This window comes from Topomyia yanbarensis, chromosome 1 (genome assembly GCF_030247195.1).
Source record: "Topomyia yanbarensis strain Yona2022 chromosome 1, ASM3024719v1, whole genome shotgun sequence".
Taxonomy (NCBI): Eukaryota; Metazoa; Arthropoda; class Insecta; order Diptera; family Culicidae; genus Topomyia; species Topomyia yanbarensis.
This window is the reverse complement of record NC_080670.1, coordinates 66,660,783-66,683,524: the sequence shown is the minus strand read 5'-3', so window position 1 is coordinate 66,683,524 and position 22,742 is coordinate 66,660,783. Positions and strand designations below refer to the sequence as shown.

General features: G+C 39.8%; 1 protein-coding gene across 2 annotated transcripts in view; it reads left to right on the top strand.

The window, feature by feature from the left end:
- LOC131677846 (serine-rich adhesin for platelets) overlaps positions 1 to 19,398 on the top strand; it is a 694,115-nt gene extending 674,717 nt beyond the window's left edge. Inside the window, exons 16-17 of one of the 2 annotated variants that reach the window (XM_058957912.1) lie at positions 8,729 to 8,887; positions 8,979 to 19,398. In XM_058957912.1, coding sequence (XP_058813895.1) covers positions 8,729 to 8,887; positions 8,979 to 9,892 — 1,073 coding nt within the window. In that variant the 3' untranslated portion in view covers positions 9,893 to 19,398. Of the gene's footprint in view, positions 1 to 8,728; positions 8,888 to 8,975 lie in introns of both variants that reach the window. The other variant, XM_058957911.1, reaches the window with a different exon arrangement.
- The last annotated feature ends 3,344 nt before the right edge of the window (positions 19,399 to 22,742 follow it).

The window sequence follows — 22,742 nt, the reverse complement described above, 5'->3', positions numbered from 1 at the left end:
TTGACATCATCCATCCAGATTTTCACGATATCTATTGTCTCTGTCGTCAACATCTCCACTTACTTCATAGTCGCCGGTTATCGTCAAGACAACGCCATTTGCATATCCGACGATCTCGACTCCCCTGGGCAGTTGCGGTGTTAACACTCCGTTTTACATTGTATTCCACAGCGTTGGGCCGAGTATGGAGCCCTGAGGTACTCTCGTCGCGGCCCAAATCGACCTCAGCCTGATGTTCGTCTCGTAGATCAGTACTCGGTTCTTCGATTCAGGGGACCAAAGCTAAGAAACACGGTCTATTATTCGGGTAATCCATTTAATTCCATTTGCATGCGATTTCAGGAAGACTATAACATTTCCGATTTTAACCTTTACAGTACCAAGCTAAAATTTTTCTGAAAATTTTGTTTAAATTTTGCTCTCATTTCGTCAATTTTTGACCGAATTGGATGGAACTGGCTTTGAAAGATCTGGAATTTAGTCCAGTTTCTATATACCGAGTAGTGTTCAAATCCGTGGACCGGTTCCGGAACTAATCCGAATTCCCTTGGGGTATATCCGGCATCCCAGTGGGGTGACGGACGAGTTTTGAAGAAACATCCCATAAATTTAAGTAATTGTATTTTGAAATGTGCTACTTATCACTATTTCCCATTGATCCTTCACAATAGACATGAATTGGACCAATCTTGGCCACCGGAGAACTGTTCCGGGAGAACCTAAGAAAATGTATATATTTTTCTATCATTCCAGCGATTTCGGTTCATAGCTTTATACGAAATGCGAAGTTCTTCCAATCATACGGTTCTACAGCTCCCTCAAGGCCATTCCGGCACCGGTTCCGTACGGATGGACATTTGACGCCATTTTGAAAACCAAGATGGCAGCTTCCGGTTACCACAAAATAGTGAAAACCACCATCAATATGGGTGTTATTTGAAAGAGAACGGCCAGCAAAAGCCGGAAATTGATAATGACGCCATTTTGAAAAGCAAAATGGCGATTTCCGGTTACCACAAAACAGTGAAAAGCATCATCAATATGGGTGTCATTCGAAAGGGAGTGGTCAATAGAAGACAGAAATTGATTTTTGACGCATTTTCAAAACCAAGATGGCGGCTTCCGGTTATCACAGTGCAGTGCAAACCGCCACCAATAATGGCGTCATTGTAAAGCGCTAGCGATCAGCAAAAGCCGGAAAAGGATTTTTGACGCCAATTCGAAAACCAAAATGGCGGGTTCATGTTCCAAAGAAACAGTGAAAACCGTCATCAATATGGGTGTCATTAGAAAAGAGATTGTCACTTGAAAACTAAGATGGTAGCTTCCGGTTACCACAAAACAGTGAAAACAACCATCAATATGGGTGTTATTTGAAGGAAGAAATTTATAATTGACGCCATTTTCAAAACCAAGATGGCGGTTTCCGGTTACCACGACAGTCAAAAGTATTGTCAATATGAGTGTCATTCAAAAGGGGGGGTCAATAGAAGACAGAAATTGATTTTTTCGCCATTTTCTAAGCAAAGATAGCGGCTTCCGGTTTCCACAAGGCAGTGAAAACCACCGTCAGTAATGGTGTCATTGTAAAGCGGGTGGTCAGCAAAAGACGAAAATTGATTGTTTACGCCATTTTGAAAACCAAGATGGTGGCTTCCTGTTCCAAGGAAACAATGAAAACCATTGTCAGTATGGGTGGCATTTGAAACGGGGTGATCAGTAGAAGACGGGAATTGATGATTGACGCCATTTTGAAAACCAAGATAGCGGCTTCCGGTTTCCACAAAACAGTGAAGACTGTCATCAAGATGGAAGTCATTTGCGAGTGGATGGTCGGCAGATACGGATATTGATTGACGCCATTTTGGAAAGCAAGATGGTGGTACCACAAAATAGTCAAAATCATCATCGGTATGGGTTTTATTTAGAAATGAACGGTCATCCAAGCAGCAATTTTTCACACCAACAATAAGTATGTGCTGATGTGACAGACAACTAAGTTTCTTCGTGACTCAAAAGGTACAGATTTAGACTAATTTTCAATATAGTTCAGCGAAACTTTTAAAACTTGCTCCCATTTCGTAGTCATTACTATGCGAGAATAACCGAATTAAATCATATTGTTGTCAATATGTTGAACGCAGATCTCAACAAGATTAGTTCATTCTAGCCGATGTTCACATGGACTGTCCATCGGCAATATTATTATAATAATAATTTTCGATTTGGACATGTGTATTTCCTCGTTCAATACTGCGGATCGTGATCGTGCGTTGCATTGGAGATGTATTTGTTGATTCACGCGTTCGTGGTTGGTGTCGGTGTCGGCTTCAAAGTGTGGTATACGTGCAGGTGTGTGGGGCTTCTTCGATGACTTAATCGTTTATGGAGTGATTGCTGGCCTCAATTAAAGCAGTGGATGATATCAAGAAGTTTTGACTCGTGAGCCGCTGCTGAATAATGTGCTGGGGGAACGACGGCGACTGAGATGCCGCGGTTGCCTACTTTTTTCTTTACTTTGTAAGTAAGGGTTTTCCACTATTCGGGTTCTTGTTTGCACGGCGTACCCTTCTTTTCAGGGCGGCCTAGGTGTTTTTACAGAATTACGGATTTTCGTTTCACAACAAAAAAAGGTAAATAAACTAATAGATTTACCGACTTTTATTCCACCAAATCTCCTCTTTGCTGCACTCTGTCGATGAAGTTGATCAGCTGCTTCTGACGATGGCGGGAAGGCGGGCGGTTTCTTCCGACCGGCCGAGAACACAACGGCCGCACCGGCAGCGGTCCTTGACTTTTAGCTAGGGATGTGAGCTTGGCTCCTTTGTTGGAACCTCCCTAGCGACGATGGCGAATTATCACCGGATCTACTCGCTCCCCAGAGATCCCAGAAGTCACCGCAGTGTACTTCCCAGGGAGCACCTTTGGCCACCCTGCTTCGCTCTCCTGAAGCTTAGCTGTGAAGGAGAGCTAGGCTCGTTCGGCTGATCCTTCACAGCGAGAGCGGAAAGGCGTCTTCTGGGTCCTTTATACTTAGCCGGGGAAGCGAGTTGCTCCTTGGCGCTTAGCTTCCTTTTCCGGCGACCCGACACCAAAACACTTGAGTACCCGAACCACGGGTCGGCACTTTTCGAACGGGATTGTCACCGTCGCACACGCGCACTTCACCGCACTGGTTATTGTGGCTGGAAACTGTCCCGGAAAAAAAAAACTCGGGGCGTCTGTTCGATGCCGTGGTCCGTCACTATCTAAAAACCTCGATGGCCGCCTTCTCCACGACACGAAAAAACAAACACCAACACCAAAAAACCGTACCGCCGCATAGCTATGTGTAGCATATCCAGCACACTTATTGCAGCAAGAGGAGAGCGGTTGCCTATCCAACCCCTTTGTTTCTTGTATACAAACTTAAAACAAAAATTAGTACACCTATCTGATTACACAAAACCGTTCGACGATTGTAAGGACGTGACCCCTATCGGCCTACCTCTGAGTCGATTCCTAGTCCCACCAGGAGTACTTGCTCTAAATTTGAAGCAAATCGGACAAGTCTAGCTACCGGACCAAAGTGCCTGAAGTTTGTATGGGATTTTTCGACAATTTATATGAAGAAAACCCACTAGCTCGCATTTTCACCGCTAGGTGGCACAGTATGCATCGAATTATGACTGTAAGTGAAAATAAGAAATATAATTTAATTGTATACAACTTTGTCGAAGACTGCTAGTCAATTCGGCTTTGTTAAAAGAAGTTATTAAACTTTTAGCGAAGTGGTGTCTGAGTCAGTTTTGCATGGGGCCTAGCAGTGCGTGGTAGTGTATCGGTACTAGGTTCTAACAAACTAAACATTTTTGTAGAATAATGGTTAGATTTAGTTGAATAGTATGTTCGGAAGAATTGCAATACATAATACGAGTTATGTCTTGGTTAGAAAATTTTAGTGCCACCTGTGACCGCATAGATGGCGCCAACACTAACTTTTCAACGGAGAGAGATAGAAATTAGGTGTCTTCTACAAATATCACCGGTTCTATTTACTATAGAATCCATTCGAAAAATGGTTTTTGAAGAAAATTGCTCAAGGAGCTTAACTTTTCGCGGCAGTGATGCCAACTATGCGATTTTTTTCAGTTAAATATTAAAAGTTTTTTTTCTTATAACAAATATTTTAATTTTGAAGATTCTAATGCCATCGTGTTCTGTAGATATTTTTACATAAAAAACACTTATAATGTCAATATAATTTGAGCGCATCCTGAGATGCACTGTTTTGAAGGGAAGAACTCGAATTTTCTCATATAAAAATCCATTTTTATTGGCCAAAATTGAGAAAATCTTCAAACAGTCATAAAAATTGACCCTGATCTGCTAAAAAGCAACCAAAAACGTAATTTTTCATAATTTCTCGTCTACTTCACGATAAATTATGTGTGAACTTAGAATACTCAAGTTAGTTTTTTTATTGTTGTGCGCCTGAGATTTTATATGGGAAATAGCGTTTTTTGCTTCAAAATATCGCTGATTTGCTATCTGGCTGAAAAAATCGGATAGTTGGCAGCACTGTCGCCAATAACTAATATATTTTCTAAACTCCTTGAACAATTTTCTTCAAAACCCATCTTACGGTTTGGTTCTAGAGTAAATAGAACCGGAAATATGTTCAAAAGGAAATCAAGGTTTTTGACAATTTGCCAAAGCGGGGGGTGGGGGTTGCACCCATGGCCCGAGCGGTGATTGAATAGACACAAAAATTTGGGTTTTTATATATTGGCCCTAGATGAGCAAGTCCTCCAAATTTGATTCAAATCCGTGAAGGTCGATTACACGTGCCTTGATCACTGCGCGTGGAATGACCCTTACATAGAATACATGGGAATTGAGAGGGACCATCAAGCCACCAGATTGAAACGATTTGGGCAGGAAGAGTGGAGTAGCCAGATTCTTGTTGCTAACATTTCGTGAACATTGCGCAGGATTTTCTCCCCACCTATTGAGGCTACTTTTTATAACAATGGCTTGCATTGTAATTGGCTTATATGGTCTTGTTATTGGAAGCAAAAGCTTCCGTAGTACATGTAAGCAAAGTCACTTTCCGACCACGCAATTCCTTTTTGGCCCTTCGTACAGTAGCATGCTGAGTATGAACACGTCATGCTTGTCGTGTAAAGATTGCTCAGTGCTATGGAGAGTGTTCCTGTTACAAACGTGGTAGTACCACCGCCACCACTACATCTACTGACCACCCCTTTCAAATGACACCCATACTTATGGTTTTCACTGTTGTTTGTAGTAACCGGAAGCCACCATATTGGTTTTCGAAAATGGCGTCAAAAATAACTTTATGACTACCCCTTTCTGATACCTATACTGATGATAGTTTTCACTGTTTTGCAGTAACAGGAAACCGCAAACTTGGTTTTCAAAACTGCATAAACAATCAATTTCGTACTTCTTCTTACAAATCCCTTTCAAATAATACCTATATTGATGGTAGTTTTCACTGGTTTTTGGAAACCGGCAGCCGCCATCTTGGTTTTCAAAATGGCGTCAATCATCAATTTCCGTCTCCTGCTGACACACCCCTTTCAAATGACACCCATATTGATGACGGTTTTCACTGTTTCTTTGGATCATGAACCCGCCATTTTGGTTTTCGAATTGCGTCAAAAACCAATTTCCGGCTTTTGCTGATCGCTAGCGCTTTACAATGACGCCATTATTGGTGGTGGTTTGCACTGCACTGTGATAACCGGAAACCGCCATCTTGGTTTTGAAAATGGCGTCAAAATCAATTTCTGTCTTCTATTGATGACTCCCTTTCGAATGACACCCATATTGATGATGCTTTTCACTGTTTTGTGGTAACCGGAAATCGCCATTTTGCTTTTCAAAATGGCGTCAATTATCAATTTCCGGCTTTTGCTGGCCGTTCTCTTTCAAATAACATCCATATTGATGGTGGTTTTCACTATTTTGTGGTAACCGGAAGCTGCCATCTTGGTTTTCAAAATGGCGTCAAATGTCCATCCGTACGGAACCGGTGCCGGAATGGCCTTGAGGGAGCTGTAGAACCGTATGATTGGAAGAACTTCGCATTTCGTATAAAGCTATGAACCGAAATCGCTGGAATGATAGAAAAATATATACATTTTCTTAGGTTCTCCCGGAACAGTTCTCCGGTGGCCAAGATTGGTCCAATTCATGTCTATTGTGAAGGATCAATGGGAAATAGTCATATGTAGCACATTTCAAAATACAATTACTTAAATTTACGGGATGTTTCTTCAAAACTCGTCCGTCACCCCACTGGGATGCCGGATATACCCCAAGGGAATTCGGATTAGTTCCGGAACCGGTTCACGGATTTGAACACTACTCGGTATATAGAAATTGGACTAAATTCCAGATCTTTCAAAGCCAGTTCCATCCAATTCGGTCGAAAATTGACGAAATGAGAGCAAAATTTAAACAAAATTTTCAGAAAAATTTTAGCTTGGTACTGTAAAGGTTAATAAGGCAACTAGCAAGTTTCGATAACGTTTACAAATAATGCGAATTTTTTTTGTTTAAGTAAAAATTTGTATTAAGTTTTTGAAGATCAAGTCGTCAGATGAATATCGTACCAATAAACAAATATTTTGAATTCTGCGTTTCATTTTTACTTGCAATGCTTGGAGAGGCTTCCCGTCGCGTTCGGTTCGTGCACGCTAAGCTATTGAAACCCTATACAAATAAAGGACCGTTATTGTTATAGTGAGTATTGTACGCATTTTGTCGATCGAGATGTCTCATCCTGAGTACGATGAGTTCACATTGAAGCGTTGTTTCACAGCGGTCATTGACTTCAAGGCATGTAGTTTTCGCCCACCCGTGCGGGAAGTGGAAAGTTTGTTACAGGAAAAAATGTGCATTGGTATATATGATGTTAGACTCGTTCAATTCCATCATGTTCGCAATGTGGTACTGGTGTAGTTCAGTGCTCGTGTCTCACTAGATCAATTTGTCTATAGCAACAACATGTGTCACTTCATAGAACATGATAACGTTAAGGTTAAGGTCCCTGTCTATATGGAGGACAATGCAGTCGACGTTAAACTACATGATTTGTCTCCTGGCACACCTGATAGTGCAATTAGCAAATTCATGTCGCAATATGGCGAAGTGGTTTCTATTAAGACTGACGTTTAGAGGAATTTCTTCCCTGGCATTACAAGTATACACGAAATTTCAAACACGCTATCACATGCGATATATAAACGCACCCGCGAACGCTCGAGCATTTTGCGATAATACAATTCCAGTCACAAACGCATACCTACGCCCACGATCTCACAATCATGAACACGTCTCGGCGATTAAAGCAACTTGTAAGCACAGACGTGGTCTCAAATGCTAACATACAAATACCTACTCTCTCGCGATCATGAATCGTACTCGACCACACTAAAATACGGAACTTGTATAGACTAGACAACACTTGATCGTGCACATCGGGGCAGTAACCACGATAGCGCCACGGAGGTGTGCCACGACGAAAGGGATATGAATAACCTCCAAGATACAGTTGGCGTGAATGTGAATATTTCCCCGACGCGAGAAAAGATCTCCGTGTGCAAGGGACCATTCATAAATTACATAACGTATTTAGGGGGGGGGGAGGGGGTACAACACGTTGTGACATGTTGTGACATAGGGGGAGGGGGAGTTAGCTAGATTGTTACGTAACATGTTTTCACCGAAGAAAAAAAAAATTTCTAGGAATTTGTTACGTAACAGCGGAGGGGGGGGATGAATAAATTTGTGACAATTTTGGCCAATTTTTGCGTTACGTAATTTATGAATGGTCCCCAATGGCAATTCGCGCGTACGTGATCGGACGGACTCTCACTATTATTTTTTTTACATATTTTAAATATGTAAAAGACCCACGACTTAAGGCAGCGAACGCCTTGGACCGTATCAAATAAATGAATTTGGTTGGGCTTCGGAAGACGTTTTCAAAGCTTGGAAGAATCCTATACATATCTTTTATAAGAAATGTAAAAATGAGTGAAACATAAATGTGGTGAGTGGCTCACATAGGAGTTACATCATTTTTTGTCCTAAATAATAATAATCGATAATTCGTATTCCTTTTTTATATTTGTGGAACATTTGCTCGTTGTGAAATTGGAACTTACGCAGTAATCCAATCGATTTCTCGGTATTTTTTGCGGTTCTCACCTCTTCCCCCACCCCTCTCATGGTGGTATGAACTATTTTAAAATAATTTATTGCAATCACGTGAAGACATATTCTATAAGATACTCCCTGTTAGTTTATAAAAGACTTTGACTTTGTACTTTAAAAATAAAAACCGCTGTTGTTGTTGATGTCAAAGATCAAACATCCAGTTACTAGCAGAACTGTACTACAATCCACATGAATTGTTTTGTACAATGATCGACTCAACCAATTTTTTTTCATTTCAATATTCATGCTCCAAAAAAATCGTCTCTGAACAGATTGCCGATTTTCACCAAAGTTAAAGTGTGGCTGGGAACTGAGCAATAATTAAACATGTTGAAACCGTGCATCACATTGATAGTTTCCATCGAATGTTTATTACTCTAAAGTCTAATGCTTTAATGTTCCATGTAATTACAGAGCTCATAAATAAACGTAAGCTCATTAAATATCAGTTGCAGCTCTCTAACAACAGTGTTTGTTTTCTTCTTCTATTTTGCAGACGGAACCGATGGATTTTCAATTCTACCACTTGCTGCACTACTAACTGGAGCACTATTCACGATTGGCATCGCCGTCCTGCTGGTAGTGGTGTTGGCCATACGGAGAAAGCGCGATGGTCACGGCACTGGTTTGTGTGACGGTAAGGAGAAGCATATAGGTGAGTTTGTCGGTGTAGTGAGGGGTATTTTACGTGAAATTTCAAACATTGCACAATTGAACTAACCACCTTCTCGTTTTCTCCCCAGCAGGCATGGATATCACTGTGACCACACCACTAGAGATGGGTATGGGTCAGCAGAAGTACGTGGTTGCCTACACACTGAAACAGGGCGTCGAAAAACAGCCAGACATACTGAGCGCACAGAAAACCCAAGGCTCAACCAGTATGCAATCGATAAAGGACATTCAGAAGATGGGCTCCCCGGTGGGAATAAGACCGGATGCATTGTGCAGCACCGGAATGGGCGGAGGTGGCGGTATTGTGGGAGCAAAACAAAGCACAATTTATGCCACACAATGCTACGACCAAAAATCGACACCTTCTAGTCGGCAAAGCACATTAAAACGGAATGATACGTCCAACACGTACAGTTTACTGCAGCAGCAGCAACAACCACATCATCTCCAGAGTAAACCTCCACCTTCTACCACCACTGGTCTACCGCAGTATTCCACAAGCTACACTTCCGGTGGTGATCTATTGGATTACGAGGAACCGTATGGCTACTCCACACTATCATACAATCATGCCTCTCCACCTCTGGCAGATCCTTACAGTTACAAAAGCTCACCCACTGATCCAGCCGACCGGTCGGACTATGAGAAAAATCTTGACTATAGACTGCTAAACATATCGAATGAGATTAAAAATAATTCAGCCGCCAATCATATCGAATATAGAAATAATTTAAGCCATACCAGTAGTAATAACCAACAATCTGGTATTAGTAGCAATAGTGTCAGTTGTAGCAGGCCTCAGGCAAACGGTAGCGGCAACCCGGAGTACCGGTATTCCGGATCGGAGTTTGCCACTGATCTGATGGACTTTAATAATGTACCGTCGCCCTCATCCTCCACTAATGCGGGGACGACGCTGTCAAAACCTCGAAACCGACAGCACATTATCACCGATACGCTACCGGGACCGGAAAGTTGTGTGTAGAGTTATAAGTAGTTCTAGTTTAGCATCTTTGTACAGTAGAGTCTCGATTTTACTAACGGATTCAGTAAGTTGCTCCCGTCTGTACCGCATAAACTCGTTGTCGTTTGCTAGTTGAATTTATAAAATTGCGCGAGTGTTGCTGTGCTACATTCATTTGATAGTGAAGGAAAATCAATTATTTCCCGTCGTAAAAGCGGTGGAACAAGGTTTAATGCTATTGTTTCGCTTTGGTGTCAGAATGTACTCGTACGTCACAAAGAGAGCATATTACGCTGGATTTTCGTTTACTAGAGTTTCACTTGATGGATAAGACGTAATAATTTTGTAGAGAATACCCGTCAACAGTTGGTCGGTTCAACAAAAATGTTCCATATCGTTTATATACTGCATATCACGAAGTACAGCCGACAGGTTTTGGCTGCTTAGGAAGCCATTATATCCAGAAAGCGCAAAATGTCTTCCACGGTGAATATAGTAGGAAGTTGAGATCAAACAATAAAACACAGTAAAAATAGACTAGGGATTTATTCTTTGCGTAGGGTGTATACAAGTTCAAATAAGTAGCCAATTTTTATTTCTAGTAGATAATGGTATACAATGGGCAGCTGTTTTCTTCCATAATGGTTTGAAAATTTCAGCATCTTTCAATTTTGTTTTAACTAAGTCTAGAGTGCCTATTGCTTTAGTTTCTTCGAAGCATGTTTTTGACTGCTACAGGTAAAATTGCATATACGAATACTTACTTTGCATTGTGAATTACCTACAAGTTGAACTTACTTCTTTCTTTTTCTCTAAACTGAAATGCAGGAGGTAATGAACGCTAGAGTAAATTAAAAATCCACATTGATAAATACATATTTTTATTTGAACGATTCCTGAGCTTTCGGATTATGACGTCGACTATCCGGAGGTCTCGCAAGCCAAAAACTTTTCTATTCTATAAAAAAATTACAAAACTATACAGAATATATTGACATTGTTACAGAAAGTTGTATGGCGATGACAATGAAAAGTATGCACAGCAGGATATTGAACATTCATGAGCTAAAATTTATTTTTAATCTGTTTCTCTGGAAAGGTTCTTTGCGGAAGCATTACTGAGCCATAGATCTTTTAACGTTTTTACAATAACCTTAAATAAAACAAGCATTAAAATTTTTTTTGACAGATCTTGTTGACGTAGTTCACTGCTGCGTGTTGAGATCCTCTTCCTTGACGGTGAAGCATTAGTTGCATTATCTGTCGCAGTTTGCGGGTAGAGGGTCTACCTTCTCTTGCGTTATCGTTCACATCCATGTCGTGATCGGTACTGATTTCTTGCAGTTCACGGTCAGATGATCTTTATTGTTTCTTGTTCTTACGGGGTGCTGTTGTAAATCCGTCTTCATTGGCATTTACTCTTTATTGGGGATACTGGTTGTTGATTTGGAATCATTTGTCGTTGTCCTTGTAGATGTTTGCTGTCAGCTCTTCAATAGCGTTTTTCATCATTTTGACTTTAACTTAAGTAGAGAAATGTTCAAATTGAAAATAGGTTTAAGTTAGTATAGTATTTCAGTCTGCACGAAAATTTATTAATTCGAAGACAATATATTAATTGTCCCCACGCTATTAGATGATTGGGCGGTAAAAGTTCCTCATGTTGTATATAACGCAGAAATGTACTTTTTATAATAATTTGCTTAGAATGAATTAGATTACTAAACCTTAATTTGTTTCATTTCAAGAACGATTAAGTTTACTAATACTTTTGAATAAAAATCAGTTACATTATGAACGAAAATGAGATCGATCGACTAACGAAAATTAAAATTGTACTTGCACCAATTTGCGCTTAAGGTACAAAACCTAACCTAAAGAGGTTGGATTTGAATGTTTTGTGTTCCACTCGTTAGTAACTGACACCAACTTGTTGTCAGTTAGATGATATATTCAAACTAACAGCAAATTGGAGTGAGTTCGATATTAAATCCAAATAATTCACACAACATGGGTGAACGCCTAAAGTAACTGGTTGATACGGTGTGATATCTCGGTTAATCGCCTTTCTCAAAAATACTCTTACTATGTACAAAAATTTAGTGAAATAACGAAGCATTTCGTTACATAAAAAAATAGCTTCATAATTGATGATAACTTTCGTGCAATGAACACTCACTATGTAAAATAATCAACATTTTCTTTCAACAAGTCGCCATTTTTGCAGTTCGTGAAATGAACGAAACCAACTATTTATATTGCAGGAAGATGTTTCGTTGCAGAAAACAACAAATAAATTTGTGCATTGTATGATCATTTTCGTACTATCTACAGATTTATTTTTTCAGTGTATCTACGCGAGGAAATATAGAAATCGAAATAATGGAATAGTGTTTACTAAAATTTGCACCGCATTATTCGCAAGAACTAATGTTGAGCAGACTTGACAAAATTTTTCAGAGAAGACCTAAATTGCTTATTTTTTCAGGAAATTAGTGGGATCATCCGGAAAATGGTGTTTAAGGGTCTTACAAATAACTGTTTGTTTGACTTAAACTTTGGGAAAGTACATCTATCGGCGAACACGATAACTCTCGATAAAATTGTTTGATACGAGAAATGTAATAAGTTTTGTAAAACTTACACTTCTAGTTAGTCGATGAACTACAAAAAATGGAAAAGAAGTTCGAGTTTCAGATAATGGCTTCATGATAATCGAAAAATCTGGGTAGAAGCAGTTTAGAGTGTATTGTTTACATTTATTTTTATCGCTATCTATTTTTCGAAAATTGTTGCCGATAGATTGAAATCTGCGTGTGTTATAGCAAATACCCGCGTGGAACGTATGGCTGCTTAAAACAAAAGAATTTCAGCGTGACCACCGAGATTGCAGGAGACTATCTAGAAGTTCAATACTAACAATTAAGCGGATAAAAACGAAGTCGATTATTTTTGCCCTCTACACCAGACGCCCCCTTTCCTTAAGAGCTTATATTCAAAGAACCCGGTTTCCTGTATGTTTGTGAAATTTATCCCTGTTGTAATTGTACGGGTTCCTGAAGATCACAACTATTGTGAAATTTGGAATAAAACGCATAAGATAATATTAAAATTGATAGAAGTATGCAGTGATTTGTTATGTTCAGGAGTATTATGTATTTTAATAACACATAAACTTGAACTAAACTTTTTAAAAAAATGGATAAAATCATAGTAAATTTGGGGGGACACGATGAATTCAGCTCTAAATTTGGAAGACTACACACTCAATTCGGCGCGGCAATTTCCTAACAGTCGCGTAGTCAGCAAATAATATATCAATAAAGTGAGTTTTGTTTGCCGATTTTCAGTTAAATGTTTTTCGGGCCTCAGCTATCGAGCGTCACTTTTACTGAAAGCTCAGCAAAAAAATTGTTTACTGTGATGTGAAAAAGCTAAGAAACGGCAGAAAAAATTAAATGTGTACCTTGTGTCCCACAATAATAGCCCAAATCATATAAGCATTAAGCCATTGCACAATATTGGCTATAGATGCGCTAATGTTGCATTAAACCCCGTTTTAGCATTTTCAATGTTCTATATTTGCATCGTAAATAGATACAGGCACTGCTGAAATGCAGCATGCTTTACATATACATTTACTGTTACTATATAGCAAATATAAAATGAATATAATGCTAATGTGATGCCGTGAGCTTTTTTGTTTTCGCAGCTTCTATTAAGAGTTATATTCGGCAAGTTCTATTGTATTAATTAAAATATTCAATCCAATACATTAGAAGGGAGTTAATTACAGCTCTAGACGGTATTTTAATATTCCTCCTTTCTGTTCATCATATCTAAAAAGAAAAATTGGAAAGCGTTGTAAGAGCATTGCAAAAAATGACAACAAATTGAAGCTTTCTAATAGCATGGGAAGTGCCAATATCAGGCATGCAAATTTGACATTTTTCATTGGTACAGTATACAACACCCGTTTCTGATTTGCAAGACCGAAAAGCCGAAGAACAAAAAATCCTAAATTAATAAAAATCGTCCAGTTGTATTTATATACTTTATAAGTATTCTACTTTTGCAAGTGTTCCAGCGCCGACAACTAGCTCATCAGGTTTGAGACAGTCGACTTGTATATAGGAGTCCACCGTAATAACAATTTCACAGACATTTAAACATAGCCAGTCATGCAATCATAGTTTGGATAAAGTGGAAAGGTACAATTGTACAACTAGATGGATTAAACAGATTTCTGCATATGAGAAAGGCAGAAAGGTGTAATGAGTCCTAAAAGTCGATTTTGGCCAATTTTATTTTTCGAAATAACATCAACCTCGATATGCTATATTCCTCCCTAAAGAAGAAAAATTGGGTAAACACGAGTCTTTCTCCCTAAGGTGAACATTTTTGGTGAAACCACTCTTTTACGTGAAGGACACAAATCTTAACTTAATAAAGTCATGGGTGCGTTTCGACTCATCAGAAACCAACACTAACTTATTGTCGGAATAGATTAGCAAATCATCCTCGGAGTCACCCTGGATAGAAATCAGGAATCAGAATCAGGAAGGGTTGCGAAAGCAGAAAGCGACTGATCCGCACTATTTGCTTGCGGCACTCTGAAATCACTCGGCACTCAGCGTTGGCCAATCATTAATATACAGTAATTTTTTTTTACGGGACCGAACTCACATGCCGAAATCTTGAAAGCCTATCCTCTATCCTCGGGCTACTGTATCAAGGAGTAGTGCGACTGGCATCCGGTTTACCCCCAAAGTGCCCCTGCTGCAGCAGCCTTCGTAGAAGACTGAATACTCCCCTGCCGCTGGGAAGCAGCTAGTCTTTAAACGAGCACTAAACGTTCTCACTTAGACCGCTGGCGAGGAATGTCACCTTCTCTCCAGAGCAGCCAACATCGACCAGGAGTTCTCCCACAAACTCCTCCCAATCATCGCCCAGGTACATCGTGCAGACCACCTGGTACGATTCCGGCCCAAATATAGATGACAGCCTTACCCACACAACATAAACCGGCGAACCCTGAAATAGCATCAAACCAATATAAAAGAAACTCATCGACCGGAAATATCAACAACATCTCAGTTTGTCTTCACATCTCGCCTTGAGCAGATTCCAAAAATCGTCTCGCACAAGTGAAACAGTCAGTTCTACCTACAAACGGATCGGTGCCTATCGCACAAGCAGTCCATATCATATCAGTGCACAAACAATATTGTATTGTTTCTCCCGGCTGCGGAGTGAAATGAGTTTGCCAAATGAAACAAAAGTGTCCGTTCTACGGGATAACACGATTTCGATTAACTTTAATAAACTCGTGTTAGACCCACAGTTCAGGAAGTGGAGCAATTAGTTAAAGTTAAAATGGAGCTTAATCTCGCTGAAGTTACGTGCATTCAGCTACATCACGTGTTTTGATCACGTTTACAAGTTTAGCACAGGCAGATAACTTCATTGAAAAGAACAACATGCAACACGAGGTCGAGTTTAATAGCACCAGAATCAAGATCCCGGTGCATATGGAAAAGGACATGGTGGACGTGCCTATCCATGATTTGGCCCCGCACACTAAGAAAGATTACATCAAACAAATCATGTCGCAATATAGAGAAGTAGAATCTATTACGAATGAGACCTGGAGAAATTTTTTCACCGGCATTCCCAACGGCGTTCGTATTGCAAGGATGCGAGTGACTAAACCAATACCTTCTTACATGACTATCGAATGCAAATCACCGAAGGAAGGCGTGACCCATAAGCAAACAACGCTAATCACATATCCCGGGCAGACCCCAACATGCCAATTCTGTAACCATACAGCCCACTACGGAAAAACATGCGCCGAGGCAACCAGTCAAAACTCATCTACTACAGCTAACAAGCAGCCACCGACACCTTCAGATAAACCAAAAGCAACGATCCAATTAACCAATAATGCAGGTACAACGACAACGACAACCGCTCCCAAACCAACAACTAGCATCGCCAATAAAGAAGCAAATACCGATGAAAACGGATATACGACAGCGACCCGTAAGAACAAGAAACAAATAAGAACCTCTGATCGTGAACAGCAAGAAAGCAGTACCGATGACGACATAGACGGGAACGATAACGCGAGAGAAGGTAGACTGAATGACCAAGCGGCTTCACCGCCAAGGAAAAAGATATCAACACGCAGCAGCAAACTGCGTCAACAAGATCTGAAAGGCCGACATTCTTGGCATTTTATTTTTTTATTTTTACTTATTGTAAAAAATTAGAAGGCCTAGGGCTCAGTTGTGCTATCGCATTGAGCCGTTTCAAATAAATCTTTAGATTAAAATAAAAATCAACAACATCTGAAAATCTCAACAGATGGTTCCAAAGCAGAAGGCGGCATCGGCGCAGATGCAAGTGGACTGTTTAACGGGCTCTTCTTCCGCATCCCACTCTCCTGTTCAGTCTTCGCAGCGGAAACAGCAGACATCGCAGTAGCAATTACTAAAAGAGACGCCGACGAACCAATTGTAATCTTAACCGACTCCTCATCAGTTGTACGGGATATCGCTTCAGGAACATCAACCCATCCATTCGTACAGGCTATCGAGTCCCACTAAGATCCATTGATCACACTGTGCTGGATCCCTGGACACAGTGGCATCAAGGGGAACGTAGATGCCGAGCAGCTAGCCCAAAACGGCTGACTCGCCCGAACCCGAAATTCCAGCAATCGTAATATATAAAGAATTCAATACAAACCGGCGAAAACAATTCACAAACAACTGGCGGAGATCCCTAGGGCACACAGAAGGTCAAGGGATCTGCCGACTGCTGGTATGACCGAGCCAATATGGAATAACAACGAATACTCTCCCGACTCAGGGCGGGACATACGAGAATTACTCACACCATCTCTAGAGAACCAACATCGGAAAGCACTTCTTGCAACACCCGATTATGTGTTGAACACCTACTATGCTACTGCCGAGAACTGGAGGACCTCCGTCGACAATATGATCCGGCAGATTCAATCAGCGACGTTCTATCTAACGACCCGGTCCGGGAGGAAGTGCTTCTTCTTTTTCTAAAGTACACCAGTTTATATTACCGCATCTAAATCAGCTTTTAGAACAGACATCCTAACAAAGGCATTCCACAACCACATTATCAATGGGCGCTCTGCCATACCATTGGAGAGTTCGCCCATGGCTCTTAGGATCAGCGGAACACTTGTAACCTATCTTTACAGATGTGATGAACCAACTTGAAAAATCCACAGTCACAACAGAGGCTCACCATAACCACAACATCTTTGGGCCCTCTGCCGCACCTTCGCAGTACCGGAGAGGTCGCCCTCGGCCCTTTTGGACCAGCGGACCGCCTGCAGCCGACCTTTCTACCTACAGAAGTGACGAGCAATTTTGGAACAACCACAACCACCTCTTCAAAAACCATTCCTTCAACAACCTATAGCTCGTTTCTGGTACAACATTTGTTTATGTTGCCAGTTTTCACAGATAATCTCTGAAAATTGTAAAAACCACCATTTTTACACAAACAAATTATTCATATCTTGACAACTAAACATCAAAATTTGTTTTTAACAAATAGATACACACCTAGAAAAAATCGTGTAAATTTACGTCTCAGGACCCTGACATAAACGAGTGTCAAAAATGACTTAGTTTCACGTTTGATTTTAATTTTACATGACGTTGAATTTCGTAAATCACATAATTTTACTCCACATATAGCGTTTGTTCTGAATGGCAGTAAGTGTAATTTTATGTCATTGCCCTTGTAAAGTATGTGTTTCATATACACGATAACCCTAAATAAATATCCCGGAAGAGTTTTCCGTGAATCTGAATTAAGCGTCTGAGTCCATTTTTAGATTGCGACGCCCATTTCTAGAGATCAGCTTACTCTCACGACTTTTAAAAATCTGTTCCGGAATTACTGTTCCAAATCCAAAAATTCCAAAAATTAAACTTCGGAGACAATTACAAAAACTTTGTCGTCCCATTTGCTAGGATTACAATTGAACCGTTCATGACCAATCACATCTCCACGGAGATCTGTTTCAAAATAACGGTCCGGGGTCAAGTCTTCAAAAGATCTCAAACAACAAAAAGCATGTCCCCCATTTAAGTTTTTCGATAGACCTGAGCAAGTGACGGTGAATCTTGGGAGTGTTTTGTGATGTACATCATAACTAAAAAACTGCTCAACCATACGTTTTGAAATTTTGCACAGTTCTTCTTCATTCCACAGGTAACTACATTTTTTTTAATTTTTCGTAGCGATTTGAAGCCAAAAGTCTGATTTTTAATTTTTCGGTAAACATATTATTGTAAAAGTAGTAGTACTTAAAATTTTGTATAAAGCTCCTGTAGTTACCGGACAATGATGTGAAGAAGAAATGTACAAAATTTCAGAACGATTGGTCCAGGAAATTTTGAGTTATGATGTCCGTCGCATTCTGCCGAGGTGCCTCCTGGAGGTTCAATGTCATTCACCCAATTTTCAATATTTTCCAATGTCAGGAAAATATTGCTCGAATGTTGAAAAATTGTATGGAAATTGACTGAAGAGAGCATAGCAATTTCTGTATAGCCTTTTAAGCAAATCGAGAAAAATGGATAGATCCAAAATATTCAAATAAGTTTGAAAATTTCATTGACGTGGATATTTCAGTTTAGCGATTACCAAGATATCCTATCGACCAGTGAAGGTATTATTTATTGAGCCCATAACGGTTAATACAAATTCGAATAAAATGTGTTACACTGAAGCGTTAGTTCTAAATTTTCAAATTGGTAAATTGTCTTGAAACCACCTGTAGCAGTCGAGCAATGATTCGTCGGTAGACTATATACTTAAATGCCCCAAATGAGATAGAATTCCAGTATTCATATCAAATGCAAACGTAGAATCCTGCTGTGAATCCATATCTTTCTTATCTGCACCATATCTTCAAACAGGCAAAAATGTGTTCTCCAGCCCATTCTCTAATCAAAATAACTCCTTAAACGAACTGAAAACTTACCCGTCTCTCTTATGTTTTTAAATAGGTAACTCACTCACTTGTTAAAACGAGAAACGTACATTAGAAAAAGTTGTGGTATATAAACAATGGTTTTTGTATTGTATAAGTAGACGACATATAAACTGGCGATTCCACAAACATGATCCGTTCAACAAACACTGTAAATATCCTAAAAGTTCAGCCGAAACGAAATACATACACTCCTAACTAGAGAAATTCGTGTAAAAAATGTACAAAATATTTATTCTGGAGTCAACCAGTGAACGAGACGATTAAATAAGCTAACTGAAAGCTGGAGCATCACCCAGACTATGGCGAATAAGGCAATAAATACTTCGAAAAAATGTGAATTTTATTTGCAGCTTGGAGCAAACAGGTGTAAATAGAATAATTAGCGGGAAGTTTACAACGGATGTGCTTCGAGCTGGGTTATCAAATATGCTCTAATAACTGAAATACAGAAAACGAAATGGTGTTTTTATAATTTTTTGTGTCAACTAATATTCATGCGCTCCGAAATGTCCACAATGGTTCGAATTTTTTGGGAAGCTTGCGGGTTATTCGAACCCGAATTTTTTGGAAAGTTAAAAAATTCGGTGAAATATACGAATAGTGACCATTAGGGTATCGCCAAAAAGATGAGTAGGTAATGTCAGAGACATGACCGAAGTGAAGTAGAATACACTTAAGGTTGTTAAAATGAAAGCTTCAATTTTTATTATTTTCTGAAAAGTTGTTGTAAAACCAAAGGTATTTCTCATAGAAATGCCGAGATAATGATACACGTACATCAAAATCTAAAATATTCAACTAACTACCCTCAACCTGAATTTAATACAATCTTTCAGAGAACAGTAAAAAATAATGCAATGTGTATTCAACTTCACACCGGTTATGTATCTCACCCATCACTTACCTCACCTGTCTACTTTCATAGTCTTTTACAGCAAACACCATATGTGGTGGTTCCATATCTGATGAAGCATCGCCTTAAATCTAAAATTGCCCAATACCTTAAATAAATCCTATCTGAACCCATAGAAATCATTTCTTGATTCTGTGGATGATTTAAAAAAATACTCAACTTTTATTCCCCAGCCATGATTATTTTGCTTCTTCGACATAGATGAGGAACTACCTACAAATGAACAAAATAATCCAACGCCTTACCTTTAATCAAATCTTTAAATTCCAAATGTATGTATTTTGAGTTTAAATATGCATGCAATCTTGTAATGAAACTAGACATCAATAGTCATATTTTGGTTAGAGGGTACTTTTTGGTTGACTATTAAGGATGGATAAAAACCGCCGAAAATGTGTTTTGATCCCACTCTACGCCAGTTTAAACTGGATTTTTGGCATGTTTCTACATCTCACGTACTTTTCAAAAAGGTCCTATGTTGCAACTTAAAACCGCTCCTTGCTTACTTACTCTTTCGATTATTACGGCGCAATTACAAAACCTTCCAATTATTTTCCAATGCTTGTCGGAAGGCTATGATCTTGACTAGCATATTATGCAAAGATCCCGGCAGCAAACGTAAATTCGGCTGAGTTATTAGCGGAAGAGAAAGTAAACAAAAAGAGCCTCTCATTTGCACCTTTTCAATAAGTTTGCTAGACATATAGAGCCGTAGCGAAGTCTTCTGTCAGTTTTGCGCCCCTTTGGCTTTCTTTTTCAGTTAGACATTTGGACAATGTTTTATTGTGTATATTGAAATGGCACACTTATCACAACTAAGCTTATATAACAGATGAAAATTTCAGCACTCTCCTAAGGTTGGCGTCCGAGCCGTGGGTCTCATATGATTATGTCGTGTCCACTGGACCCTGTTGACGATGGTTGCTGCTGCGTGTTTAACCGTTATGTGTCCGACGCCGTATCCGGGTATCTTTTTAAGTTTCAATCAATGAATTTCCCATGTTTTATCCAGAGCTGGAAATTGAAACTTTGTGATCTGTGATATCTTAGAACTTCACTAAGTCAAGCTTTTGGGTTAATAATATTGTTGATATAGTAAGGGGGAGGTGAGGAGGGGCTTCTAAATTTTTTTATTACGTAACAGGCCGATGTGGGTACCCGGGTACCCACAAAACTGAAATGTCAATAACTAAGGCAATTACCAACCGATTTCGACACTTTTGGGTGTTTTGGATTCGGGAACTCATCCAATTTTAGACTTGGTAAATATGAAGCGGGTTACTTCATACGGTTCCCGGGAATCCGGATTTCCGGAAGCAGATTCCAGTGCTGGCATACTATTTGTGAACTTCAATGGAATACTAGCAATATGGGTATCAAAATTCTTAGAATCGCATCAGTAGGCTGTATCTCGTGATTTTGGACAAATTTGGTGTTTTGACCCCGGAACGGACATACCGGAGCAGGTTCCCGTGGGGCCGTGAGTGGCCATTCCATTCCAATTCCATTTTTCAAATTGCCATAGGGTCCCGTAACAATAAATAACATACTTCTGAGACAATTTGAAGAGTTTTGATACTCATATTGCTAGGACATTATTAAAATTTACAAATCATTCCCTAGTACTGGAACATTGCTCCGGAAAATCCCGATTACCAAGAACCAGATCCATTCATCCAGTTCAATTTAACAGAATCACAAAGTGGACGAGTTCCTGAATCCAAAACATCTAAAAGTGTCCAAAACGGTTAAAGTAAGCCATAGTTATGAGCATTTCAATTTGTGGGTACTCGGGTACCCTCGTTGGCCTGTTAAAGGTCCTATGCTATATTTCACCCTAAGGAGGAAAATTTGGTAAAACCAAAATTTCTCACTAGGGTGAAAATTTGTTGGTAAAAACCAGTCTTTGTACAGGAAGGCACAAAACCTTATTTCATACTATGTTGCGTTTCGGCTTCGCCTCATCAGAAACCGACACTAACACATTGTCGGAATAGATTAGCGCCGGCTTGACGCAAATCCCTTAAAACTAACACTATGTGTTTCAATCAAACGACTGATCAAACGTGATGTCCCGTTCGAGCAGAAGTTCTGTTTATGCCGATGAGACACAAGTGAAGCCGAAACTTGTCTTGGCTTAGCAGGCCTATGCGAAAGCACTATGCTATATTTCACCCTAAGGAGGAAAATTTGGTAAAACCAAAATTTCTCACTAGGGTGAAAATTTGTTGGTAAAAACCAGTCTTTGTACAGGAGGGCACAAATCCTTATTTCATACTATGTTGCGTTTGCTGTTAAAGGTGTTTTTTGCCTTTCTCAATAGAAAGGTATTGCAGTTGCTCTGAAAACCGACTTTTTAACGGAGGCCCGGAGGGTCGAGTGACATATACCATTCGATTCAGTTCGTTGAGTTCGGAAAATGTCGGTAACTGCATTGATTAGTAGTATTAGGTCACTAACATCCATTCAAAGTCTCATCGGTTCTGTAAGCCCCGGCGGAAGCATCCAAATTCAGAATAACAGTCACATCGGTTTCTCGGAGATGGCTAAACCGATTCAACCAAATGAAAGGTGTTGCGCCCCCGTAAATGGCTATTAAATTTCATCCCGATCCGACTTCCGGTTCTGAAGTTACGGGTTGTGGCGTGGGATCACATAGCAAATTGTGATTCAAACCAATACTCCGATGAAAGCAAAAAAGGTAAAAATTTCGCTAAAATGTCTCTCAAACAACTTAAATTTGCAGTTCTAGATCACCGACGGCCAACCAAACTTTCGTTGGCTACATTGACCACCATAGACGGTTCCGGAAGTGCCCGGGAAAAGCGGCCATCTTTCAAAATTAACGAACTCACATCAATTTCCCGGAAATGGTTGGGCCGATTTTCGCAAACTTAGTCCCA